This window comes from Ammospiza caudacuta, chromosome 9 (genome assembly GCF_027887145.1).
Source record: "Ammospiza caudacuta isolate bAmmCau1 chromosome 9, bAmmCau1.pri, whole genome shotgun sequence".
In the NCBI taxonomy this organism is placed as follows: domain Eukaryota; kingdom Metazoa; phylum Chordata; class Aves; order Passeriformes; family Passerellidae; genus Ammospiza; species Ammospiza caudacuta.
This window is the reverse complement of record NC_080601.1, coordinates 7,103,273-7,131,072: the sequence shown is the minus strand read 5'-3', so window position 1 is coordinate 7,131,072 and position 27,800 is coordinate 7,103,273. Positions and strand designations below refer to the sequence as shown.

The 27,800-nt window shown below is 49.9% G+C and overlaps 1 protein-coding gene across 1 annotated transcript; it reads left to right on the top strand.

Moving 5' to 3' along the window:
* On the top strand, positions 1–27,701 carry PAPSS2 (3'-phosphoadenosine 5'-phosphosulfate synthase 2). The gene is made up of 12 exons (XM_058810684.1): positions 1–363; positions 9,890–9,995; positions 11,421–11,656; positions 12,532–12,670; positions 12,931–13,049; positions 13,169–13,282; positions 13,887–13,998; positions 18,872–19,077; positions 20,798–20,933; positions 22,046–22,314; positions 23,995–24,224; positions 25,689–27,701. The coding sequence occupies exons 1-12, from the start codon at positions 1–3 to the stop codon at positions 25,828–25,830; spliced, it is 2,172 nt and encodes a 723-aa protein (XP_058666667.1). The 3' UTR covers positions 25,831–27,701.
* The last annotated feature ends 99 nt before the right edge of the window (positions 27,702–27,800 follow it).

Sequence of the window (27,800 nt, the reverse complement as noted above, 5' to 3'; positions counted from 1 at the left end):
ATGGTCATTGCCACCCTGGGAGTGCTCATTGCATCCCTGGGAGTGCTCATTGCCACCCTGGGAGTGCTCATTGCCACCCTGGGAGTGCTCATTGCATCCCTGGGAATGCTCATTGCCACCCTGGGAATGCTCATTGCCACCCTGGGATTGCTCATTGCCACCCTGGGAGTGCTCATTGCATCCCTGGGAATGCTCATTGCATCCCTGGGAATGCTCATTGCCACCCTGGGAGTGCTCATTGCATCCCTGGGAATGCTCATTGCATCCCTGGGAATGCTCATTGCCACCCTGGGAGTGCTCATTGCATCTCTGGGAATGCTCATTGCATCCCTGCAAAGCTGCTCTGATACCCTGGGGATGGATGTAAGGGATGTGGAGCAGCCTGAAGTGCAGAGGAGCTGCTCTTCAATCCTGTCATTTTTATGTCTTAAGTATTATGGGAGCTGAAGTCTTCATCTGCTGCTGGTTTCATTCACCACCACCCTTCTGTGGTTGTAAAAGTGGGGGTGATGCCACCCCCTGATGATGCTGGGTGTTTGCGTGAATTTGTGAGGGACCAATTGACAACAATCTCCAAGGAAAATGTGGAAGTGTCCTTGGAGCAGCCTTTGGGCAGCATGGAACGACCAAGGGCTGTGCTTACAGCTGCTTTAGGGAGGGGAGGGGAAATGCTGAGCAGCCACTCATCCAGGAGGGTTCCAACATCCCTGGTGCTGATTTAGGGCGGGGCCTAGGTGGCCCTGTGTGCACTCACACATTGAAAATTCATCTTGCAGCTTGTAGGGCTCAGATACACAGAGAGATGGAGCAGGAAAACTTCATCCTCCTGATCCTCAACTTGCACTGGTCTCCTGCAGCTGGTTTTGTAGAGCAGCACATTGAGTGGTGCAGCAGTGAAAACAGCCCTGTCTTCATCCCCCAGGAATTCTGGGGGGACTGAGAGGTGCTGAGTGAGGAGAAGGTCTGGCCTTGTCTGCATTCCCAGTGGCAGCCAGCAATGAGTTTATGGCTGGGACAGCAGTGCATTGTCCCCCCCTCCACTGATTTACAGCCTGAGATATCAGAGGCTGTGCCTTTCCTCCTTGATGAACTTTCCTTCCATGAATTCATCATCATGGTTTTTTCCAGCCTGTGAACTTCTGGCCTGTCAGGCAAAGTTCTCCCATTTAACTCTGTCCTGTGTGGTGCTTCTGGCTGAGCTCCCCTGAGCTCCTCCCTGCTGCTGCTTTTGCACTTTGAAAACCCTAAAAAAGGTGCTGAGGTGGACAGAGGTGTCCTGTGGCCTGCAGGTGACCATTGACCCCACAAAGTCAGGCACATGGGGCACAGAGAGCGGGTTCAAGGCTGGACATCCAGCCTGAGGCAGGGAGAGGCACACACTGAGCCCACCAGCCTGGGCTGGAGCCCAGCTTTTCCCCTTCCATCAGGTCCTGCAGAGGAGAAGCCTCACAGAAGAATTAGTTCTTTTACAGAATCCCAGAATTATTGAGGCTGGAAAATCCCTGCAAGCCCCTGGAGCCCCAGCTGTGCCCAGTGCCCACCTTGTGCCCAGCCCAGAGCACTGAGTGCCACCTCCAGCCCTGCCTGGGACACCTGCAGGGCTGGGCACTGCAAAGCTCCCTGGGCAGCCCCTGCCAAGGCCTGGAATTGAATTCCAAAATGGAATGATGGAACTGGGATTGTGGGTGTGGAGTTTGAATAGAAGTGTATAATATAACATGGTGGTTATGATACAGTAATGTATATAAACAAGATGGAGGTTTTAGGGCAGAGGCTGGTCCTTCTTCTTCACCTTCTTCTCCATGGGTTTGGGTGGTTTTGTGTAACTGGATAAAAAGTCCACATTGCAGGCCATGGGTGGTTGGTTATTGGGTTAAAAGTAAAAATAATTCAGGTGTCATTTCCTAATTGGACGGTTTATCCTTAAAAGGCCTTGCAGAGAGAGAGATGCAGCTCCATTTTTAGTTTTTTACAGTGAAGTTCTGTAGAACTCAGGGTTTGTGAGGCTGTAACATAGATAAGAACTAATTGACCCTTTGCATGCAGAAATTGCTGCTGCTGTCCCAGCTGAGCCTCCCCTGGCCCAGCCTGAGGCCCTTTCCCCTTGTCCTGTCCCTGTTCCCTGGCAGCACAGCCCGACCCCCCCTGGCTGTCCCCTCCTGGCAGGGAGTTGTGCAGAGCCACAAGGGCCCCCTGAGCCTCCTTTGCTCCAGGCTCAGCCCCTTGCCAGCTCCCTCAGCCCCTCCTGGGGCTCCATTCCCTGCCCTGGAATCAGAAATTGATGCATTTTAAAACCTGAAGCTCCTTGAAACACAGATCCTCTGTAGCTCCTGCTGCCTGTGAAACCCCTGGAGCTGCTCTAAAGACAGAGGATTCCTTTCCTCAGAGGGACATGCTGGGCATGATAAAAGGGGGTGTCTTATCCCCATATCACTCAGCCCTGCTCTAAGGTTTAGGGTGCCTGTCCTGCCAGTGCAGGAGGTGGGACATGTACAGTGCCATATTTACCATAGAGAAGCACAACCCACAAATTAAATTCCTCTCATATTCTGGGGGGAAAATAAATTAATTACATGTGGATACAATTCCTACCTGGAAATCCTTTTGATACTGAAGTTAGTGTGTAGTCCCAATCTGTACCTTTGCCCTCTTTTCCTCTTGTTCCTGCACTCTGAGGGACTGATACTCAGTTTCCCATTTCTGTAGCCAGATCTTTCTCTCCAGGAGAAGGCAGGGTCTGTGTTCTGGGTGTTTTCCTGGCAGGCATCAAACCAAGGCAAGTTCTTCTGCAATGTCAAACCCATTGTTTGCACAAGGAGCAGGGACCCAACTGCTCAGGTGGGTTCAGCTGGGGGAGATCATTTACCAGAACAGTTCTGAATATTCAACTTTGGGCCACCATGGAGGGATTTTGTGTTTAAATTGTTCTTTGTGACAAAATGCTTTGTTTGTTAAATATTTGCTGTCCCTGCAGCTGTCCCTTGAGATTTCAGAAATGAAAACGGGCAGATTTGTTTTTATAACATCTGTCCTGGCCTTCCAAGTTTATCCCAAAAATGCAGGAGCACAGGGTGAGTCAGTGGCTTTTCTGCATCGAGGAAATGACAGCAGTGACATCACTTCATTCCAAGATAAGGAAGCAGATTTCAGTCCCCAGCTGCTGATCTGGCCTCACAGTGTAGAATTCAGCATCTGATTTAGGGAGTTACTGGAACATGAGCCTGATTTTGTTGATTCTCTTCTCTTTTTTTGTCACAACTTGATTGTGACAACCCAAGCTGTGTGAATTTATGCCAAGAGAAAAAAAATTTGAGCTGCCATCAGCAAATAAGGTCTTGCTAAGAGCTCAGAAATTCTTGTGGCTTAAGAAAACACGGCTGCAGCTTAACAGCAGCTTGAAAATCTTGTGTTGGTGAGGTTTGGCATCTGCAGCTGTGTGGCTCCAGGCTGAAAGGCTGCTTGTTTTGGGGCACTGGGATGGCTCTGCTGCTCTCCTGAAGGTTTTGTGTGCTGTGTTCCTGGCAGGGCCCTGGGGGCAATGCCAAAGGAACAGGCAGAGAGTGCCAAGGAGAGCCTGAGCTGCTGGGCTTTATTCAGAGCACTTCATCCAGGCTGCAGAAAGGGATCCCAGCCCTGCACCCTGCCTGGAACTGGGGGGACACAGCAGTGTCACTGCCCAGCTCAGCCTGAGAGAAAACACAGTTCCTGTCACCTCCAGGTGCTGGGAAAGGAGACTCAGCCCTGGGCAGGGGACAGGGGGACAGCAGAGGGGAGCAGCGAGCTGGTGGCACAGTGGGGACACCAGGGAGGTGGTGGCACAGCAGGGACAGCAGGAAAGTAGTGGCACAATGGAGACACCAGAGAGGTGGTGGCACAGTGGGGACAGCACGGGGGCAGTGGCACAGCAGGAACAACAGGAAGGTGGTGGCACAATGGAGACACGAGGAAAGTGGTGGCACAGCAGGGACAGCAGCATGGGGGCAGTGGGGAGGTGGTGGCACAGCAGGGACATCAGGAAAGTGGTGGCACAGCAGGGACAGCAGGAAGGTGGTGGCACAGCAGGGACAGCAGGAAAGTGGTGGCACAGCAGGGAGACCAGGGAGGTGGTGGCACAATGGAGACCTCAGGAAAGTGGTGGCACAGCAGGGACAGCAGCATGGGGGCAGTGGGGAGGCGGTGTCACAGCAGGGACAGCAGCATGGGGGCAGTGGGGAGGTGGTGGCACAGCAGGAACATCAGGAAAGTGGTGACACAGCAGGGAGACCAGGGAGGTGGTGGCACAATGGAGACCTCAGGAAAGTGGTGGCACAGCAGGGACAGCAGCATGGGGGCAGTGGGGAGGCGGTGGGCTGTACAAAAGATGCCAGCAAGGTCCCACTTCCCCATCTGGGGCTGCCTCCTGGGGTTAAACAGGCAAAATTCCCAGGGTAGCTCCTCCCTGCCGGGGTTTTCCCTGGGGAAGGAATGGGGCTGGGTTTGCAGCATTTGCTGCCTCAGTGCAGTAAGTGAATATCTGGGGAAAGCCCACGGGGTTTGGGTTACAGGAGCTGAGCTGGAGTGTGAGACATGCCAAGGTTTCTCATTGTTCTTCAGTGTGATTGTAATCAAATCTCTGCTTCCACACACAAAACCCCCGTTTTCCCTCTCTTCCTCCTTTTCTTTGGAGTAGCAGTTTTGCTCTTCTTCAGCAAATGCCTCTTTTACAGGAGATTTTCATGGATACAGTATCACCCTTTTGCCACAGCAGCCCTGGTAAAAGAAAATAATTTTTAAAGGAGAAATTTGATACATGTAATTTTTATACACCAAATGCATCTGGTAGGAACAAATTTAATTTTTTTGGTTTTTTTAGAATGCTGGCAGGAGTTGGGAGGGTTTTTTTAATGATAGAGTTGCTCACTCTCCTGAGGCTTGGGGAAGTGTTTGACCTCAGAATCACAGAACCTCCTGGGCTGGAAGGACCCACAAGGATCATCAAGCCCAATTCCTGACCCTGCACAGGACACCCAATAATCCCTCCACGTGCTTGATCCCACTGCTTGCCTGTCAAAGTGAAGGCTTGCTTGATCATTCCATCATTTTAAAAGCCCATTTGCAAACAGGATCAGCTGCAAACATTTCAAAAGCCTCTATTTTTATTTAGCTCTAATTTTTTCCTTCCTGCAGACGTGTCCAGGCTGCTGTACCAAAATAGGGTGTGTGTGAAACGCTTGGCTGGAAAAAAGTGAATCATATTCCTGGTGCTGTGAGCTTGCCCTGTAAATAAAAAGGCAGCTGGGGCAGTCCTGACCCTGCCCTGGCTGCTGGGTCAGGGTTTCCCTGGGGCTCTGAGTGCTGCCAGCTGGATGCTGGTGCTGAGTGAGCACGGGGCTGCTCAGCCTCAGCGTGGTTTCAGGAGTGAGAAATGAAATCCCTCTCCAGAGCAGGATGCTGCTGCAGCCTGCCATGAGTGCAGCTCCTGGCCAGCTTCCAGAGCCGTGTCTGTGCCAGCTGCACCAGGCAGGGGTCAATTGAGGGCACCATGAGGGACTGGGCTTGGATCTGATGGGCCACCGTGGCTTTCTGGTGCCTCATCTCCTTGTGCAGCATCACAGAGCTCTGCCTGCTCTGGGTGGCTGAGCAAGGGTGCTGTGTGCACTCAGGGCATCTCTCAAATGTCCTGCTCAGCTCTGGAACGTGGCACTTGCAGTTGGTTCTTGCTTTGCTCCCACTTGTGATGCAGCCACGGAGGTGCTGGTTGAAGAACTGGGGATGTGGAGGCAGGAGGAGGTGCTGCCCTAAGAAGCAGAGTTTATACTTGAAATTCTACTGGGAGATGGTAAAAGATGGTAAAATATTCATGCAATTTGTTGGGACAGCCCTAAACCCAAAAGGGCAACAGAGCTGGGGAGGGGTTCTGATGAGGAGCAGCTCAGGGAGCTGGGGAAGGGGCTGGAGCCCCAGGAGGGGCTGAGAGGGCTGGGAAGGGGCAAAGGAGGCTCAGGGGGCCCTTGTGGCTCTGCACAACTCCCTGCCAGGAGGGGGAAGAGCCTGCAGGGCTCAGGCTGTGCTGCCAGAGAACAGGGACAGGATGAGAGGAAACAGCCCCAAGTTGGGCCAGGGGAGGCTTAGATTGGATATTAGGAAACTTTTTTTGTAGAAATGGTTGGAGAACATTGGAATGGGCTGCTCAGGGGGTGGTGAAATCACCATCCCTGGAACTGTTCAAAAAACATGTGGATGTGGCCCTTGAGGACATGGTTTGGTGGTGAACACAGTGGTGGTGCTGGGTTGATTGTTGGACTTGATGATCTTAGAGGTCTTTCCCAGCCTTAGCACCTCCATAAGTCTGTGATTATAAATGTGCCTTGTCTGGTGCATTTTCTATTAAATGTGTAGTGGTTCTGCTCCCAGCAAGCATCACTGATGTCTGGGAGAGGCCCCACAGACCTCTGTGCTTTTACCTGTCAGATGAGAGGAGAAGATGCTCCCTGATAAGATCTCCGTGAGCAGTCACACACAATTGATGTGGGCAAGCACAGCTCCTCCTTTCCAGGGCCAATTAGCTCAGGAGGAGCTGAGGTCACTCTTTGGGGTGCCATGAATTGAGCAATGATGGCTCTCAGAGCACAGGACACTGGTGGTTCCTGATCTCCAGCAAGACTCTCCTCTCCCAGAGGCCACATCTCAGGAAATCCTCCTGCCTCTGGCTGCAGCCTGCTTCCACACAGGAGGGCAAGAAGCTTCTTCCCTTTGGAAACTAAGCCTAGAGACCCTTGACAGGACCCAGGACATCCCAGCCAAGAGCCCTGCCAGGGGTCTCACAGAGCCCAAAATGCCTGTGTGGTGCAAGTTCCCAACCTTAGGTGAAGATCTGCAAGCCATGACAAATTAAGTAGAATGACAGTGAATTTATCACGGGGTGAAAAAGTAGATTTTGGGGTTTTTAGAATGAGGATCCATGGGGGCAAGATGGAGGGATCTGGGTGTGTCCAGCCTTTCTTCTTCTTGGCCTCCATCTTCTGCTGTGATGTTGGCACTTTTGGATTGGTTTGGAGTAGAAGCTCACTGTCTAACATAGGGGATGGGTATTGGGAAATAATTGAAAATATTGTACACATAGTTTTTAGTATAAAGACGTAACACCACCCCAGGGACAGGCAGAGTGCCTGGACTGTCCTGCTGGACAGACCTCAGCAGGACAGGAGAAAAGATTTTATAGATAAGGAACAATAAACAACCTTGAGACCAAGAACTGAAGAGTTCTGACTCCTTCTTCGAGTGCTGGGCTGGGAAAAGAGACTTTCCAACTTTTCTTGGGGTTACTGTGACAAGCTAAAAATCCCAACAACCCTTGACAGGCAGCTCAGTCAAGGCTGATCCTAAAGATCTCGGTGTCCCCCTGTTTGCCAACCTCATGGAAGGTTTCAGTAGGAAGGGAGACCAAAAACAGGGTTTGGTTTCTTGGTCTGCTGCAGCCTCAGCCCAAGGTTTGGAGTGATGTGTTTGCTTTTTTCTCATTTCCTGGATGAGGTAAGGCAGGGTGGGCTGAGCACTGAGCTCATCCAGACAGGGCCAAAGAGCAGAATTCCAAGGAATGGGGAGAGTGTGGCAGTGTCATCTTTAACCATCTGTCTGGCAGGGCATGCACAGCCCTGCTGGGACATTTATTGCCTTCTTTGGGGCTGAATTACAAATCAGAAGTTCTTCTCCCAAACTTCATTCCCTTGACCCAGACTATTCCATGACGTGCTTAGTGTCCTAAATTGTCTCTGCTTTAGGGCCCAACACCCAGGTGCTGATGTTATGATGATGATTGAATTATCTACTTAAATATGTTTGATTTGCAGTGACAGGGTTAAAACCCCAAGAATCAAATCAGCAGGACAGCCCTGCATCTGATTAAACCCCTCCATTGCTTCTCTCTGCCTCCCATCCATCTTGCAGGATATGCTGTTCCTAGGCAAAATCTCGCCAAGATTTGCTGTCAGGCCATTAATGCTCAGTTTTCCTGGTGCCTCTACTCCTTTCCACCCCAGCTCTGGCTTCCCAAACCATTCCTAGATGGTGGATGATGAGGTGGAAGTTGGTCATTCCCATTCCCAGCTAATCAAGCTCCCAGCCCAGCCATCCAGTTGCTCAGGGTTGGGAAGAGTTTCCTGGGAAGTTTAAAGAGAGCAGGAAAACCTGAGGGGTTTGGTACCATCTGGAGCTCCCAGCAGGTGGGAGAGGTGTGACAGTGCTGCTGAATTGCAGAATTGCCCTCAGTGCTGCTTTGCCAAGCTCCCAAAGGTGCCAGTGTGCAAAATAACAGCTCTGAGATGCTCACCCAGGGCAGGTTTATGGCACAGCACCCTGTACTTAGAACAATCTCCTTACATCAGCCATGTAGGAATGTGCCAGATCCTGCATCTTCCTGAGGTACAGACATTATCATGGCTCATCTCCTGTGGGACACAGCCTGAACTCCTGGGGATGGGAGAAAATTCATCCATGGTGCTGCTGTCTCGCCTCTGAGAGCTCAAAATGGTCAAACTTCTGACAACCCCCCACGAAAAAAGCCCACAAAAAGCAACAAAACAGAACAAACCACAGAAACCAAGTCTTGAGTTATTTTATTCTCTGAGTCAGAGGATGTGGAGCATTCACTCACCTTTTCTGGGGCAGGTCTAGAGATGTTTTGGGTTTTTTATAGGAGCACAGACTGGTTTGTGTTGGAAGGGACTTTAAAACCATCCAGTTCCACCCCCTGCCATGGGCAGGGACACCTTCCACCATCCCAGGCTGCTCCAAGCCCTGTCCAGCCTGGCCTTGGGCACTGCCAGGGATCCAGGGGCAGCCACAGCTGCTCTGGGCACCCCTCCCAACCTCACAGGGAAGGATTTCTTCTGTACAACTAACCTCAATTTCAGTCTGAACCCATTCCCCTTGTCCTGTCACTCTGATGAACAGTCCCCTTCCAGCTTCCCATAGGCACCCTCAGACACTGGAAAGTTCTGTGAGGTCTCCATGTTGCCTCTTTTTTCTCTTCTCTTCTCTTCTCTTCTCTTCTCTTCTCTTCTCTTCTCTTCTCTTCTCTTCTCTTCTCTTCTCTTCTCTTCTCTTCTCTTCTCTTCTCTTCTTCTCTTCTCTTCTCTCTGCATATGTATCCAGGATATGTTAATATCCTTGTTCCCTCCTTGTTCTTTCCCTTGTGAGTTGGGAGCACCATCCTCACAATGAACAAGGTCTTGTGGATATTTCATGTGCAACATTCCTTGTGGAGGTGCTGCTGCTGGAGCCAGGCTGTTTCACCTGCGGCCCTGCAGAGACTCTGTGGTCAGCAAGGTTAGGAAGCACCAGAATTAGGAAGCACCAAAATTCAGGCCTCTGGCTCAGTGCTGGTGCCTTGTTTGCTTGGGAATACACATGGACACATCAGGGATTGTTTCTTCTGCCTCTCATCCTATGTGTGCCCAGCTCAGGGCTGCTCCTGCTGCAGTTCTTGTGTTACACAGCCAGTAAATTAGCACCTTGTTTTGCAAGCCTGATTAAAATAATAGCTGAGGCTGTCTGTGTTTTAAACTGTCAAGAAGGCAGGGAGGGTGTCCCTGCCCAGGCTCTGTGTCCTGCCTGCCTGCAGGGGGATCAGTCACCTGGCAGAGTCACCTTCTCCCTGCTGGCACGAAGGCATCGCCGCCAGAAACACCCTGGGCAGAGGCAGAGAGCCTCCAAAAAATGAATCTGTGCTGCTGAGACAGAAATCCAACTCACACCAAAGCACCGGAGTTCACCGTGTGAACCACCACACCATGCTGCCTCATTAATGGATTTGCATTTCTCTCCCATCTGTTTGTCCCAGCAGACATTTCCTTTCACCCTGAGAGCAGCCAAGGTAACAGAGGTGCTTTGTTGTGCTCTGTTTTCTCAGGGATCCACCAACGTGGTTTACCAAGCCCACCATGTCAGCAGGAGTAAGAGAGGACAAGTGGTCGGCACCAGGGGAGGATTCCGAGGCTGCACAGTCTGGCTCACAGGTATTTCTGTCAGGCTGTGAAATGCAAGCCTGGCCTCACCTGTGCCAGTGTGGCTGCCAGGTGGGGATTTGGGATCTGCAGGAAACGTCAGCGCTCCCTGCGAGCCGCGAATTGCAAAACATCCCCACGTGGGAAAGGCAGCCACGCGGTGCTGGCGCAGCAAGATGTTCTCCCTGGCAGCTGCTGCCCAGAACCAATGTTTTTATGGATTTCCCAGCTGCTCTCAGGCTCCTTTGAACATGTCAGAGGCCCTCAGGGTAGCACTTGTTGTTCCCAAGTGTGTAGCTGAGGAAGGCTTGGCTCCACTCCAGCCAGGCTTTGACAGTGGAACGTAGCCGGGGTTGTGCGAAACGCGGATGTTTTCATTCAGGAGTTCTGGGAAGTTCATTGGGACATGCAGGTCTGCTGGGTTTGGTTTGAGGCAGCACGAGGCAGTCACCTTGTCTGGAGAACAAACACTCCCAGCCACAGAGTCGCACTGGAAGCAATCCCTTACATTTGTTTTGTTGCCCTTCTCTTCTGTCTTGAAGTATAAACTCGTTGTTTGGGGATTAGGGGCTGCCAGAAAGGACAATTGCATTTCCCATTTCTAATATTTAGACAAGTCTGTCTTTTGCCAGTTGTCCAGTTGTTCCTTTGCTTGTTAAATATTGGCATTTTCTTTGGCTGCTGGAGGATGTTGAAGGACGTGCTTGGAAGGATTTGTAAAGCCATTCTGATTTGCCTTCCTGTCACCTTAATTTGTAGATGCTGGATTAAAGCACATTTCTGTTCTGTTCTCCTCCTCAAATCTAAAGTGCCCAATCTGCTTTTATATAGTTTCTGAAGCCAAAAGCCCAACCCAAGGCAATTTCCTTCCTTTTCTGAGTATTACTCAAAAATCTTGTGTCTGAAAGATTTGAGCTCACCTGGCTGATGGTTATTCTTTGAGATACACTCCTAGAGAAGGAGGTGATGGGGGCCCTTTGCTGCCAGAGCCTCTCCCACTCCACGTGGTTGCAGCAAGAGCCTCTCCTTGGGTTCAGAATGGGAGAGCAGCTGGCTCTTGACAGTGGGAGCAGGGGGAGGAGGAGGAAGATGAGGAGAGACCTGGAGGAAGCAGCATCCTTTCAAACCTCCCCTGGTTCCTGGAACCTCTGTGTTCCAGCATGGCCTGGCAAGAGTCACTGCTGGGTTAGACCCCTCCAGAGGTTGGGCTGTAGATGCTTTTCTCAGGGCATTAATGCCACCCCTCCAATAATAAGGGTTGAAAAGGTGAAGGTCCATGTATGAAGGTTCATCCTTCATTTGTGGAGGACAAATCCAACTTCCTTTAGGAGGGAATGAAGTAGGGAGCTTCAGACAGAAGAAGTTTGGCCACTGGTGTCACTTGTATTTCACTCTCTTGACCTCAAATCTGACCCCTCACTCTTCTGCCTCCCCCAGGCCTTTCTGGAGCTGGCAAGACAACCATTGGCTTTGCTCTGGAGGAGTACCTGGTGGCTCATGGCATCCCCTGCTACTCCCTGGATGGTGACAACGTGAGGCACGGCTTGAACAAGAACCTGGGCTTCTCGGCCCAGGACCGCGAGGAGAACATCCGGCGCATCGCCGAGGTGGCGCGGCTCTTCGCCGACGCGGGGCTCGTCTGCATCACCAGCTTCATCTCCCCCTTCACCAAGGTAAGGGTGTGAAGATCCCAAGCATCCTGCTCTCTTCTCAGCTTCACCTCACATGATGAGGATGGTTTATGCAGAGGGTTTGCTAAATGCACAAACGCTTGGTAGAACACTGCTGGCACAACCGCGCGCGGTCGGCGTTTGGAGGGCAGCGGCCTCGCTGGATAAATTCAGTGCTGCACATTGATGAAAATCTAAGATGAGTTTAAGATCTCCTTGCTATTAACTCCTCAGAGGTAGGAAAGAGTCACAGAAGCAGCACAGAGGTAAATGCACAAATGCTTTGTAGAACGCCACCGACGCACAACTGTGCGCGGTCAGTGTTTGGAGGGTGGCAGACTTGCTGGATAAATTCAGTGTTGCACACTGATGAAAAACTAAGAGGAGTTTAAGATATCCTTGCTATTAACTCCTCAGAAAAGAGTCACAGAAGCAGCAGCCTGTCCTAGACCTATCACTGGTTTTTTGGAAGATTTGACTGCGATTTTCACTTCCGTAGCTGCTGTTATCAGGGTGATGCAAGCAGTTCCTTTTTTCATAGAATCAAGGAATCACTGATTGGAAAAGACCTCTGAGATCATCAGGTCTGATCATTTTCACATAGGGCAGATAATTTTTCACAATCTAAAGTTCTGCTGTCTTGCCTAACGAAAAAGTCTTGAGGTTTTGCATGAGAAAAGATGAAAACAGATTGGTGATGTCGATTTTTACAAAATTTTTTAAAGTATCTTTAAAGAAAAGGAGGGAAGTGAGATGAAAGACCTTATTAGAACTAGTGTACATTGAATAAATCTATAATAAAGATGAATTTACTTGTGTGAAAATCCAGGGAGGTGTTTTTGCTGCAATTCAGATTTTTCCTATCTTTCTTCTAACAGGATCGTCAAAATGCACGAAAAATTCACGAGGCAGCTGGACTTCCTTTCTTTGAAATCTTTGTAGATGCTCCTCTAAATATTTGTGAAAGCAGAGATGTGAAGGGCCTGTACAAAAAGGCAAGAGCTGGAGAGATCAAAGGTATGGAGGAATGAGATCTTATTTTGCCTTTTGCTTTCCAAAGCTTTGGATCCCTTGTCCTGGCAGTGCCATAATAGGGGTGGGTGTCTAAAGGCCCTTTGTGGTGCACAAAAGGATCCTGTTCCCCTAATCTTACTGTCACAAGTGTCACTTGTACCCAGCATGGTTGAATGCCTCCTGGTTGTTTGTACAGTGTTCTTGGCTCTAAGGCACTGATTATTCTATTAAACAAATTTAATTTGGGGGTTAATTGTCCGTAGGATTCACGGGCATTGACTCCGAGTATGAGAAACCCGAAGCTCCCGAGCTGGTGCTGAAAACAAACGTTACATCAGTGTCTGAGTGCATCCAGCAGGTCGTGGAGCTCCTGCAGGCACAGGTGGGTCACTTTTGTGTCACCATCACTGGCAGCTTTGGAACCCAGCTTTGGGACACTGCCTTTTTGGTGTTCCTCTTAAAAACAGCGTGTTACAAGTGCTGCTTGCCTCTGTCTTTCAGAACATCGTGCCCCAGGGCTCAGTCAAGGATGTTCTGGAGCTCTTTGTGCCTGAGGATAAACTCAGCAGTGTCAGGGCTGAGGCAGAGAAGCTGCCAGCACTGGAGATCACCAAGGTATTGTCACACACAGCTTCTGACACTATTTAGCTGTGGAAGCTTCCAGGAGGATGTTGCCAGAGGAGCCTGTGTTCTCCTGATGGCCCTGACTTTTTGTGGCTGTGGTTTATGGTGAGCTGAGGTGGGATCCTGACCCTCAGCCATTTTCTGGCATGTGTGCTGCAGGGTGTCAGTCTCCTCTGCTGTGTTCATACAGCCCCACAAGTTCAAGCTGCCAGAGGGGCAGGGTTTGGTGGGATATTGAGGGGCCCTGGCACAGGGTGCCCAGAGCAGCTGTGGCTGCCCCTGGATCCCTGGCAGTGCTGGATGGGGCTTGGAGCAGCCTGGGACAGTGGAAGGTGTCCCTGTCCATGGCAGGGGTGACACTGGATGGCCTTTCAGGTCCCTTCCAACCCAAACCAGTCTGGGATTCTAAGTTGTGCTGTGAAAGTGTGTGAGTCTGGCTTTAAAAGCCCCAAGCTACAATCTTCTGTGTCTTTCTCCCCTTATGAACATCCTGTATTTGAAGCAAAACAAAATGAAAATGCTGTTTCAGCAGAAGGGAAGGAAAAGCAACCTCTGAGTGTGACAGGAGTGTGACCCCTTTGGGTTTGTTTTGCAGCTGGATCTGCAGTGGGTGCAGGTGCTGAGCGAAGGCTGGGCCACTCCTCTGACAGGATTCATGAGGGAGGCAGAGTACCTGCAAGTGCTGCACTTTGACACCCTGCTCAACGGTATGGATCCCCTGTGTCCTCCTGTCCTGCCTTGTGGCACGCTCCTGAGGGTGGCCAGGTCACCCTGCTGTGGGCACAGCCCTGGCTCACAGCTCTGACATCTCTTGTGGTGCTGCTCAAACCTTCCAGCAGTTGTTGTGGGGCTCTTGTGGAGCTTGGCTGGACCAGGGTGTAAATAGAGATGCACACCCAAGGCCAAGGAAGAGGGAGGCTGCCAGGCTCAGCTGGAGGTGGGAGGAGAAGGCAGCTGCTCCTTGGAAACAGGAGCAGAGGCTGGATTTGCCCCCCACCCCATTTCCCTGCTTCTTCATGGGAGTAAATCTGATTTATCTATGCATTAGCAGACTGCTAGAGGTGCTTGAAGTAAATCTGATTTATGTTAGCTTGGAGTAAATCTGATTTATCTCTGCATTAGCAGCCTGATAGAGGTGCTTCATCCCTGGAAGAGGCAAAGAGGGCTCAGGTGATGCCCATCCACAGCTGGGACTGGGGCACAGATGTTTCTACCCCGTTTCTCAGCTGTGGATGCTGTTGCTGGGACTTCACCTACACGTGGGTGCTCACACTGGGGTTTGTAGAGCTGGCAGTGATCTCTGCAAAGGTGAGCAAGTCCCTTTGAGCCTTGCATGCCTTCTAGATGATCCTGTGGTCCCACAGGGCAGAGATTTGCTGCTGTTGCTGAGATTTGGGCACAGAGGCAAAGCTCAGGACTGCTCACTTTGCACTGTGGGAGTGTCTGTGAGTGGGGGCCCTGCTCCCAGACACACCATAGCCTTTCACCTCCTGCCCAGTGTGCAAACAGCACTCAGGAGCACATGTCCCTGTTATCAGAGCCTGCTCTGTGCTCTTTGAGCTGCTCTTGTGCCTGGGGAGGTCGCAGAGTGCCCTGGGATGGCCACGTAGCTCCAGAACCCTGTACTTTGTGCTCAGGCTCATCCCAGAGTGGATCTGGTTTTGGGGTAGCCCCCCAAACCTGCCAACACCCCTGAGCACATCTCTGAGCTCTGGGGGCAGGTGCTCAGGGTTTGTAGAGGAGCAGGGGATGAGCAGGGTTTGTGGGGAGCAGGGACAAAGGCCAGGAGAGAGAGCAGCTTTGCAGGGGATGAGCTCTGTGTAGCAGAGGGCAGCAGCCTCTGGAGATCCTGTCTCCACAGGGCTCTCCAAACTCAGCATCAGTGTGCTCAGGGTGACATCTGAGTGGGAGAGAGAGCACCATCTGCTCCTGGAGAAGCTTTGGGAAGTGGTGGAGGGCTCCATCTCACTGGTGTGGCACTGCCCAGGAGAGGCTTGAGCCTGCTCTGCTTCCCAGAGCCATCGTGCCCTGGGCTGGCTGATGGTCTGGGCAGCTCCTGTGGGTTTTTGGGGACACTTGTTCAAGCTCAAATCCCTCCTGGATGCCCCAGCAGGTGGGTGGTGTGCTTTGTGTAGGGCCATCAGGAACAGGGTGGACCTGCAGCAATGCACCATCAGCCTGTGACACTGCCAGGAGGGGTGACAGTGACACTGGAGGTGCTGGACCACACTCAGTGTGAGGCTGTGGTAGGACCATGGCCACGCCAGCAGGAGCTGTTAAGTGCTTTGAGTCTTGAAATGGTTTCTGTGACATGCCCCTGAGTGTTAATTATCTTAATTATGTTTGTGTTCTCCCAGGAAAGAGGCGCTTGGGAGCTGGTATGTATGGAACTGTTCTCAGGCTCTGCACAAATTACCTCAACTGAGATTCTTTTTGACTATAATTTTTTGAGATTTATCAAAAAAAAAAACCCACAAACCCTTGAAATTACTATGAAATTATTACAGCCATGGCCCATTTATGATCCAGGCAACTCTGACACACCCCATGTCCCAGGGACCAGTCTGCACAAAGATCCCAGTTGTGTAATTTTGTAATTACCTGCACTGGAGTGATCTTTTGTTACCTCTCCATCCTGCATTTGGAAATGGAGCCTGAAGATCTTCACTTTCAGCAGCATTTGTGGGTTTCATAATGCAGCTTTAATTTTTTTTTCCTGTGCTGGCTTCATTGACTGATCATTATTAATATGATTTAAATGTATGAAGTTGATATTGATTGGATCCCATGTGAATATAATTATGATTATTCATTGAAATTGCTGCCTGGCAGATGAATGATAGCCAGTCGTGAATTTAAAGTAAATGCAAATATTTTCATAAAAATTAAAGTAAAAATCTATATCATAGCCAAAATCATCAAATTAAGACTCTCAAGGGTCCAACCTGATTTCAGTCAAATCAGAATGAATTGAATCAGTGATTTGTTTGTGACTGGAAACCCATCAAAGAGACTGATTCTCCTGTATGAACACTGGAATATTGTTAATATCCAAATATCCAAGGAGGACCTCAGTGGAACACTGGGAAATTTGGAGGGTTGGGTTAAAATCAACATGATTTCAAGCTATTGAGGGACAACACTGAAATTAGAAACTAGGTGTGCACTTACAGACTCACACAGAAAACAGATTAAAAATGGGCAGTGCAGAGATGTAAAGGAGGAGTAGCAATATAGAGATAGCCAGGAAAAAGCCCAAACAAGAAAAAAAAAAAAAAACAAATTAAAACTGAGTGTGGTGGGAGAGGCAGCCCAGGAGGCGTGCAGGGCATGGGGGGCTCCAGGGAACACCAGCCTGGGGCCATCCCCACAGAGGAGGAGAAGGCATTTTCCAAACATGTTGAAATTTTTCAATTTATCCAGGGCTGCATTTTGCCAGCACATTTAAATTTTTCACCTTCACAAGCAGCTAACAAAGAAGAAGCAGGGCAAGGGAGAGTGCAGGAACTAATGAAATGCTCCAGGTATCCTGGAGACACCTCTGGCCCTTAGATAAGAGCTTTTATATTCTGCTAACATCACCATCACCAGTGCAGAGGAAACTGCTGCAATGACTGATTTTCCATGATAACCTCTGTTTCCTGTGCTCCCAGGGCTGCTTACAATTCTTGTCCATGCAGGAGGGTGTTCAACCCTCCCCTTCAAGGGTTGTGAGCATCCCCATGGTGCTGCTGGTGTCCCTGTGTCCTGGTTTAGGGCAAATTTGGGAGAAAACCTCCAAAGGGGTTCCTCTAAAAAGCAAATTCAAGCAGCCCCTCCCCAAGCTGGTTCAGGAAAATATTTCCTTGGAGAAAAGTGCAAAAAAACCTGTTTATTTAGCAGGCAAAGCATTCAGCAGCACAAAAAATTATCAATATTAAACAATAGAACCTCTCACTGTTCTGAAGAGATGGCAAACTCAGAAAGTCCTTTCTGTGGGCTGTGGCTTGGCTCATTCAGTCTCTTATCAGTCCTCTATCAGTCCCTTATCAGTCCCTCTGGTGCTGGAAATGCCATGCCCCAGGCCCAGCCTGGTGGGCCACAGGTGGAGCTGCTGGTTCTCTTGTGGGTGTTCAGCCCAGAGCAGGTTCAAACAGTTCCAAGAAAAGGAAAACCACAGTCCAGTGAAATTTTCTGCCTCAGCTAGCTAGAAACTAACTAAAAGCAAAGGAGAGCTCTGTCCTGCTGTCTGTCTGTGCTGCAGACACCACAGTTGTGGCACTCACATTCTCTGATAAAATCCCTTTGCCCAGGATTTTCTCCTGGGAAGCTGAGAAGCCTCAGAGAAAAAGGAAAACAATTCTTATCTCATTTGCTTCTCTTGTGTTGTGCTCATGTGGAATGTGTTTGGAGATTGTTTAGCACAGGTGATTGGATTCTGGTATGAGTTGTTTTCACTCTTTTGCCAGTTGTGTCAGCACTCTGGAGAGAGTCACGAGTTTTTCATTATTAGCTTTTTAGCATTTAGTAAGTATCTTTTCTGTATTTTTTAGTATAGTATACTATTATTTAATATAATATAGTACCCTAAAGTAATAAATTGCCTTGTAAGAACATGGAGGCAGATTCATCATTCATCATGAATGATACCTGGGACATTCCCAGCAAATACTGTAACACAGTCAAGGAGAAGGATGCAGGGAGCAAGCACAGTTTGTGATAACAAACTCCACGCTCCTTCTCTCCTCCTTTGGCTGTCAGAACAAATCTTAAAGGTGCAAAACCTATTTCTGTGCTAAACAGGGGATACAATTCAGACCATAAAGCCATGCCAGGACATCCTACAGGACATATAGTGGCTGCAGGGTGCTGAGCCCTTTTCTGTGTCTCTGGGCAGATGGTGTGGTGAACCTGAGCGTGCCCATCATGCTGTCCCTGTCAGCAGAGGACAAGCACCAGCCTTTGCTTGGTTCAGGGTGTCCCCAGCAGGCTGAAGGGCCCGGATAGCTCAGTCCTCTCCAGGACAGAATGTCTGAGTTCCCAAGCAGTTCTCAGCCACAGGCAACCTTAGCAAGCTTAAGTGAGATCAGCTCTTTAGTGATTATCAGCTCATTGTGATTTCAGCCCTTCAGCTTGATAGCTGCCTAGGCAGGCAGACACCAGGAGAGAGAGGAGAAGGCTGTTTGGAGTTCCACAGTGATGTCTTTATTGGATCTTCTGAGAAGGGTTCCAGTGACAGCTCTTCTACCAGAACTGGGCTAAACCAGCCCTTTATACAGGGTACAGGGGGATCAGAAATGGTCCAGTGGCAAGGGTTAAAGGAAAGTGACCTATAGGGTTACAGAGAGATAAACAGGGGTTCCAAAAGGCAGAAAAGGGTCTTTCTAGCCCATTCACCATGACTTGGCATTTCCTATCTTTAGGCTTCTGCACGCCGTGGGACCCTTGCACAACATTGCAGACTGCAGGGTGCTGAGCCCTCTGTGTGTCTGTGCAGATGGAGTGGTGAACCTGAGCGTGCCCATCGTGCTGCCCCTGTCAGTGCAGGACACACAGCAGCTGCAGGGTTCTGAGCCCCTCTATCTCTGTGTCTCTGTGCAGATGGAGTGGTGAACCTGAGCGTGCCCATCGTGCTGCCCCTGTCAGCAGAGGACAAGCAGCGGCTGGAGGGCAGCGAGGCGCTGGCGCTCAGCTTCCAGGGCCGCCGCGTGGCCGTGCTGCGCCGCCCCGAGTTCTTCGCGCACAGGAAGGAGGAGCGCTGCGCCCGCGTCTGGGGCACCACCTGCCCCCGGCACCCACACATCCAGGTGGGTCCTCAGCCCTGAAACCTGCCCAGAGCATGCAGAAGTGAATTCTGCCAAGGTTTTGGGTGCCAGCTGTAAGAAATCGTGCCTGGCCTAGCCCACGCCGTCTTACATAGGACAAGAGGCGCTCCACGTGCGGACAGTAAATTTTATTTCCTAGATTGGAGAGTACCAGGTCATCCAGGTGACTCCCCAGGTGGAAAAAAGAGGGAGTGGTCTTCTCCCAGGGGGATTTTGAGCTGAAGGGAAGGGGGCAATGTGATACAAGTGAGGAGGGGTAAACCAGGAAGAGAGCACTAACACTGAGGCTTAGGGGGAGGAAGAGGAAGACCACGTGATGATAGAATCCAAATCACATGAACAGTGCCAATTACCAAACACCCAGTGCAAATAACTAAATAACTGTTTAATGCAATACAACACAGGTGGGTCCTGCCCCTCCCTGCCACAGGAAGCGCAGCCTCGGGGCTGAAACCTGCTCAGGGCATGGAGAAGTGAATTATTCCAAGGTTTTGGGTGCCAGCTGTAAGGAATCGTGCCTGGCTCCAATCTGGCTAGCTGTGGGCCCAGCCCACACCATCTTACATAGGACAAGAGGCGCTCCACGTGGGGACAGTAAATTTTATTTCCAAAACTGAAGAGCACCAGGTCATCCAGGTGACTCCCCAGGTGGAAAAAAAGAGGGATGGTCTTCTCCCAGGGGGTTTTGAGCTGGGAGGAAGGGGGCAATGTGATACAAGTGAGGAGGGGCAAACCAGGAGGAGGTAACCAAAACTGAGGCTAAGAGGGAAGAAGAGGAAGACCATGTGATGATAGAATACAAATTATGCGAACAGTGCCAATTACCAAACACCCAGTGCAAATAACTAAATAACTGTTTAGTGCAATACAACACAGGTGGGTCTTGCCCCTCCCTGCCACAGGAAGCGCAGCCTCGGGGCTGAAACCTGCCCAGGGCATGGAGAAATGAACTTTGCCAAGGTTTTGAGGGCAATGGGTTTCCTGTCTGAACTTCCTTGCTGGGAACCAGCCCATCCCAAGCAGGTAGGACTGATTTTATTTGGCCACCAGCTCATCCCAAGCAGGCAGGACTGAATTTTTTTGGCCACTAACCCATCTCAAGTAGGCAGGACTGATTTTTTTAGCCATCAGCCCATCCTGAGCAGGCAGGACTGAATTTTTTGGCTTTTCCCTACAGGCAGCCAGCAGAGTTGGTGTGTTTTTGCAGCTTCTCTCTTCCCCCTTAGTCTGTGGCAGTACAAGGAGCATTGTCCCTCAGAAAGGGAGAGCTCTGGGTTCCACACAGTGACTTGAGATTTCTGCCTAAAAGGGCTACAGCTGTGGTAGTTCTTTCCCCTCCCTTAAAATGCCTGGTTTAATTCATCAGCAGCAGGTGTGTGCCTTACAACAGGCTCATTCCTCCCGTGTGTTCCCAGCAGGAAAGCAAAGGGGGAGCTGGAGGAAGGTCTTGTGCCTTCCTGTAGACTGCTGGCAGCCAGAGGGGAGCCCAGCACCCAGCTGGGGGGACTGGGTGGCTGCTGCCCCACTTGGTGAGGTTTTGCTGCCCAGGACATTTGTTCACATGGTCACTGCAATGATGTTTTCCATCTGAGAGAAGGGAAGGTCATCCTACAATGGGATTGAGCCTCACACTGTTCAAAGGAGACTGGGAGAAGGAGGAGTATGCTGTCCCCTTTGCACTGAAGGTGTGTGTAATTCCCAGATGGTGATGGAGAGTGGAGACTGGCTGGTTGGTGGAGACCTGGAGGTCCTGGAGAGGATCAAATGGAAAGATGGGCTGGACCAGTACCGCCTGACCCCGCTGGCTCTCAAGCAGAAGTTCAGGGAAATGAATGCTGGTGAGTGCCCTGGGTTACCCCAGTGACAGGGCTCTTCCTGCCCCACCAGGCCTTGGTGGGATCCATGATGTGCTCTCAGCACTTCCAGACAGAAGTGCTCCTCCCAAAATGGATCTGTTAGGGAGGGTGGGCAGTAAAGGGGACTCAGGGCATGGCACAGGTGGCACAGGGCTCCTTGGTCAGGGCAGTGCTTGTGATGGGCTGTGTCCCCAGTGGGCTGCTCTGAGGGCTGGGATCCTGCTCACATCCCCCCTGGCAGGTCAGATCCTCTCTGCACTGAAATTCTTGGCCTTCACACCTGGGGCACAGCTCAGCTGTCTCCTCCCAGCTCTCTGTGCCATGGAATCCCAGAATGGTTTGGGTTGGAGGGACCTTAAAGCTCATCCCATTGCACCTCCTGCCATGGGCAGGGACACCTTCCATGTTCCCAGGTTGCTCCTGCTGGTGGTGCCAGCAGGATGGCAAGGGTCAGACACCCACCCTCACATGGGGGAAGAGCATTGGCTCTCCTGCAGGTGCCACTGAGCTTGGGGAGGTGACAGGTCACTAAAGACATCAGTGCAAGTGTCCACTGCAAACATTGTAGGAGAGCTGATGGGGCTGAAATCAGGGAATGCAGGGAATAAAAGGGAATGCAGGGAAAATAACCCTGGCAGGGTGATATGTGTGTGTGAAACTTTCAGGGTCCTGTTTGTGTGGAGACAAAGCACACACAGCTCTGTCACGGCACACAGGGCACACACTGGGCACACAAAGCTCTATCATGGCACACAGGGCACACACACAGCTCTGTCACGGCACACAGGGCACACACACAGCTCTGTCATGGCTGAGACAGGGCATACACAGCTCTGTCATGGCTGAGACAGGGCACACACAGCTCTGCCATGGCTGAGACAGGGCACACACAGCTCTGTCATGGCACACAGAGCACACACAGCTCTCTCATGGCACACAGGGCACACACACAGCTCTGCCATGGCACACAGGGCACACACTGGGCACACACAGCTCTGCCATGGCACACAGGGCACACACCCAGCTCTCTCCTGGCCCTGTGCAAGCCCACAGTGTGACAATGACCCCCGTGTCCCCCCACCTTTCCCTTGCAGACGCCGTTTTCGCCTTCCAGCTGCGCAACCCGGTGCACAACGGGCACGCGCTGCTGATGCAGGACACGCGGCGGCAGCTCCTCGAGAGGGGCTACAAGAACCCCGTGCTGCTGCTGCACCCCCTGGGGGGCTGGACCAAGGACGACGATGTCCCCCTGGAGTGGCGCATGAAGCAGCACGCCGCCGTGCTGGAGGAGCAGGTCCTGGACCCCAAGTCCACCATCGTGGCCATCTTCCCCTCTCCCATGCTCTACGCCGGCCCCACCGAGGTAAGGCGGCCTTGGCCGCTCAGCAGGGCTGGGCAGGCAGCCTGTCCGTGGGGCTGTGCTCACAGCCTGCCTGCAAAACCCCAGGAAGGGGCTGGAGCTGCGGCCTCACTTTTTGGTCTCTGCGTGGTTTGCCTGTGTTTGCTGCTGCAGCATCTTCCCGGAGAACTCTGCTCCCATCCATCCCCTCCTGGGCTGTGGAAGGCTGGGGAGAAAGGACACAAACAGGAATCACCTTGTTCTGGCAGGCAGGGACATTGATTTGAAACCCCTTGTGTCCCTAAATCAGTGGGATGAAAGGGGCAGATGCTGAACATCCCCTTCCCTGTGCTGGGCGTCACCGCCTTGGCATGCAGAAAATTCAAACGGACCCAGCCTATGGGAATGTGCTCCTTGTTGATGGAGTGACAAAACTGTCCTTTGTCCCCCCAAAAAGGAAATAAACCCAGAAGTTTCTCTCCTCAATTGGGTGAAAAGACACCTCATAGGATCTGGGGGGCTTCAGCTCAAACTTAAGGATAGCCAATTGGACAGGAGCCAAAAAGTCCCACCTGAACAATTCACTAGAAAAAGAAGAGAACAAAGAAACAAATTCTTTTTGTGAGGTGTTTAACCAGGAGAAGAACCTCTGGCACCTGGCTCAGTTTTTCTCTGTAAAGAGTTTTGTTATTTTGCCTTTTATTAAAACTTTTTTGTTCCCAACACTGCCACAGAAGCCATCCTGCTGATTTTATGCCTTCTGAGGTAGCTGAGCTATCTTGGATGTGAAATAGATCTCCAAGGGCTAGTGAGACCTGGCTCAAGGAGACTCCTATTTCACCAGCCCAATTCCCTCCCCCTGCCTGTGTGTGAAAAATGCCAATCACTTTTTAAAAAAAAAATTAAAAGTTTAATAGTAATAAACTGTTATAAAAATAGCAATATAATTAGAGTAATAAAAATTTGGACAATTGAGTTTAGGACAATATGAGACAATAAGAACAAAGACTTATGCACAGTCTGGGTGCCTCTTTCTGGGCAAAATAAGCCCAAAAAAGGACCCATGTTAACAGGATTAACCCTTAAAAGCAACAGCCTGTTGCATATTCATACACCTCATCCATGATGCATAAATTCCATTCAAACACAGGGTTCTGTCTGGTCATCGTCAACTTCTTCCAGCTAATCCTAATCCTAATCTCCAATCCTGAGCAAGGTGGGAAGAAGTTCGTTTCTTCTGATAAGAGGGCAATAAATTCTCCTTCTCTGAAAGATTCAGGTGTCCTGTGGCTGCTATCTCAATGTGAGTCCTTTCTTTAGAAAAAAAGTATCCTCCATAGCAGTTTCTATTTTAACATTATGTTATAACCTAAAACTATGTTTCACGCACCACTTAAGAGAATTAATACAGCATTACTTTCTAACACAACACATATAAAATTCATTACTCTCTGTAACTCTTTGTTTCTATTGTCTCAAATTGTCCAAATTATTATTACTCTAATTATATTACTTTTCTTACAACCATTTTATTACTATTAAACTTTTAAAATTTTACAAACAAGCGATTGGCGTTTTTCACAACATACAACACCCATTTTAATAATTGTGAAAAGCCAAACATAAAATACGCATTTTTCACCAAAAACCTGCCCCAGGCCCTCCCTGTGCCCATCGCTCAGTGCCCGTGTCCCCTCCCCGCAGGTGCAGTGGCACTGCCGGGCCCGGATGGTGGCCGGGGCCAATTTCTACATCGTGGGGCGCGACCCGGCGGGAATGCCGCACCCCGACACGCGGCAGGACCTGTACGAGCCCACGCACGGCGGGAAGGTGCTGAGCATGGCCCCCGGGCTCACCTCCGTGGAGATCCTGCCCTTCCGAGTGGCTGCCTACAACAAGACCAAGAGAGCCATGGACTTCTACGACCCCAAAAGGTAAAGGCGGCCCCGGTTTCTTCACAGCGCGCGGTCGCGGCTTTCTGGGGACGGGGAAAAGTCCCCAAGGAGAGGAATGGGGCAGAACCTGGGAAGGGCACCTGTGTGTTCCACCAAGAGGTGCCACGTGGAACTAAAGGTGCCACCAGGGAGGACAGGCAGCACAGGCTGGGGGGTCAGAGCATGTAGGGAGGATGGGAAGTGTTGTGGACACTGCAGCTCCTCTGGGATGAGGAGCCCTGGGGGTGACTCGGGCCTCTGGGGTGTGTGAGGGTCCCCAGGAGGAGGGAAGAGATGAGAATCTGACTCCGAGTTCTCAGAAGGCTGATTTATTATGATATGATATGATATGATATGATATGATTGATATGATATATATTTGGAATGTGGTCTGGACATTGTTTACCAACATGTGAATGTTTAATTGTTTCTATGTGAATTGTTTTAAATTACAATTATATATTATGTTATATTACATTATATTACATTACATTATATTACATTACATTATATTACATTACATTACATTATATTACATTATATTATATTACATTATATTATATTACATTATATTATATTACATTACATTATATTATTTGGAATGTGGTCTGGACATTGTTTACCAACATGTGAATGTTTAATTGTTTCTATGTGAATTGTTTTAAATTACAATTATATATTATGTTATATTACATTATATTACATTACATTATATTACATTACATTACATTACATTACATTACATTATATTACATTATATTACATTACATTATATTACATTATATTATTTGGAATGTGGTCTGGACATTGTTTACCAACATGTGAGTGTTTGACTGGTTCCATGTGAATTGTTTTTAATATAGATTATAGTCTATTATATCATATATCATATCATATATCATATCATATCATATAATTTGGAATGTGGTCTGGACATTGTTTACCAACAGGTGAATGTTTGATCAGTTCCATGTAAATTGTTTTTAGTTAATATTATATATTATATATTATATATTATATATTATATATTATATATTATATATTATATATTATATATTATATATTATATATTATTTAGTTAATATATAATATTACAATATATTACATTATATTATAGTCATATCAATGCTATACTAATACTATGCTATAGAAAAAGAAAGGATACATCAGGAGGCTAAACAAGAATGATAATGAAAACTCGTGACTGACTCCTCAGAGTCCAACACAGCTGGCTGTGGTTGGTCATTAATTAAAAACAATTCACATGGACCCAATCAGACATTCACCTGTTGGTAAATAATGTTCAGGCTGTATTCCAAAGCAATCAGATAATTATTGTTTTCATTCTTTTCTGGGGTTTCTCAGCTTCTCAGGAGAAAAATCCTGAGCAAAGAGGGTTTTTCAGACAATGTCCTGGTGGCGTGGGCCAGCAGTGCTGATGTCACCTGTCTCTGTTTCACACAGGCACGATGACTTTGACTTCATCTCAGGAACACGCATGAGGAAGCTCGCTCGGGAAGGGGAAAACCCCCCCGACGGCTTCATGGCCCCCAAAGCCTGGAAAGTCCTCACCACCTACTACCAGTCACTGGAGAAAAAGAATTAACCCCTCCTCCTCCTCCTCCCTAGAAAAGCCTGTATTAATAGTGAGCAATGATCCATTGATTCCCTGTGACACAGATCACTTGCCATGACCCTGGGATGTTCCTACCTGGGTCAGAGTGTTTTTTACCAATCAGAAATACTTTCAGCCTGATCCTTCTGCCCTGAAGCTGCTGGGAGTGTCCCCATGGAGTGGAAGGGGTGGGGAGAGGGCCCTTTGTTCCCAGCTGGCACCAGGATGTGCCACGGTGCTGCCAGTGCAGAGGGGCCCAGGGTAAATCCTGCCTGTGCCCTGCCTGGGGCGGAAATGAAGAAGTGCCTTTCCTCATTGTGCCTTAGACAGTTTTTGCTAATTAACAGCAGAATCTTTTTAAATGCCTCTTTTTATAAAAAGGACTTTTTTTAAGATCAGCTGTGACCACCTCCAGTTCCTGTGGCTGAGCCAACTCCTCACTGCTTCCTTCCTTCCTTCCTCCTGCTTGACCTCTGGGCTGAGCATTCCTGTTGCTCCAAGTTCAGGAGCCTGTGAGGATGTGCCATGTTATCCCTGGCACAGGAATCCATCCCTGCACTCACAGCCCAGCTGGGGAGCCACCACAAACCCCGAGATCCCTGAGAAAGCTCTGCACAGCGAGGAGAAGTCAGGGATGCTGGCACTGTGCTTCCAGGTGTCCTCCCAGGTGCCAGCATGGGCTCCCCCTTCCCTCTGCCCCAAAGGCAAAACAGCAAAGTCACAGCACCAGGAGGGTCTGGAGGACCGGCTGAGAGAGGCTGCAGCCTCATCCACACCTGTGTGGGTGCAGGTGACCTGATTTATTCCGTGTCTGCGGATGGGGACAGCCCGAGGGTGGCAGGAAACCCTTGTCCCCCAGCCCTGTGTGGTTCTGCTGCTGCTGCTGAGCCCAGAGCCGGTGCTGCCCCAGCCTGGCTGTGTGAAGTCCCCGCGGTCCTTGTCGCCTTCCCCACCCTCGCCCGGCACGGACATCGGCAATGCCCCGCCCGAGGCTTTCCCGCTGGCTCGCAGGAGCCGCCGAGGTGACAGAGCAGCGACAAACAGCGACAGGACAGCGTGGGGCACTGCGGGAGCCCGGGGACGGTGGCAGCAGAGCAGGACAAGCAGCGCCCGCTCGTTGCAGCCTCACTGCGGGTTGGTGCGCCTGGCCCCAGGTGTTCAGCAGCGGCCCCCGGAGCCCTCGGGATGTCCCCAAGGAAGGACAATCAAGGACAATCAGCGTTCCTCTCTTCTCGTGCTCCTGTTTGAGCTCCAGCAGGATCCACACTCAGCAAAACCATCCTGCTCTTGCTCAGTACCATGAGCTGCAACCTGCTCTGCTGTGCCCAGAGCACACTGCCTAAACCTTCATGTATAACTGGAAAATATCCTTGAAAAAGGGTTTTTAAAGTCTTTTTTAAAGCATTTGGAGGAAATCTGTGTTTTACCCCAAGGCAAATGCTGCAGCCTCTGTGGGAGCTGCCAGAGCACCAGCACCAGCCTCACCCAGCCAGGCCCCAAAAGTGACATTCCCAAAAGTGACATTCCCAAAAGTGACATTCCCATTTAGGATTTCTAAGGAGTGAAACAGCACTATTGCTGCTCATCATGAAATAATCCTGCCCCCCCCAGTGAATCCAGGTGGTCACAGCAGAACACAGATGTTGTGTTATCATTTTAAACCAGAGTAGTGTCCTGATTACCTCTGATTGAAGCACGTGGACTGGGGGGTTTATAGTCTATTTATTAAAGACATGAGACTGGAATTTGTACCTCAGCTGATGCATCTCATGATTTAATATATTCTGAACTCGATACTCTATGAAACACTCACTTTTAGTACAAATAAATATTTATATGTGTAAGCAGCTGTCACTTGGTGGTTTTTGGGTGGAGCTTTGCTGGAGGCTGGCTCAGCCTGGGCCGTGCTGTGCTTGAGCAGCTGTGCCTGAAGCTGTGGGAGAGGAATTGGGCTCTTCCCC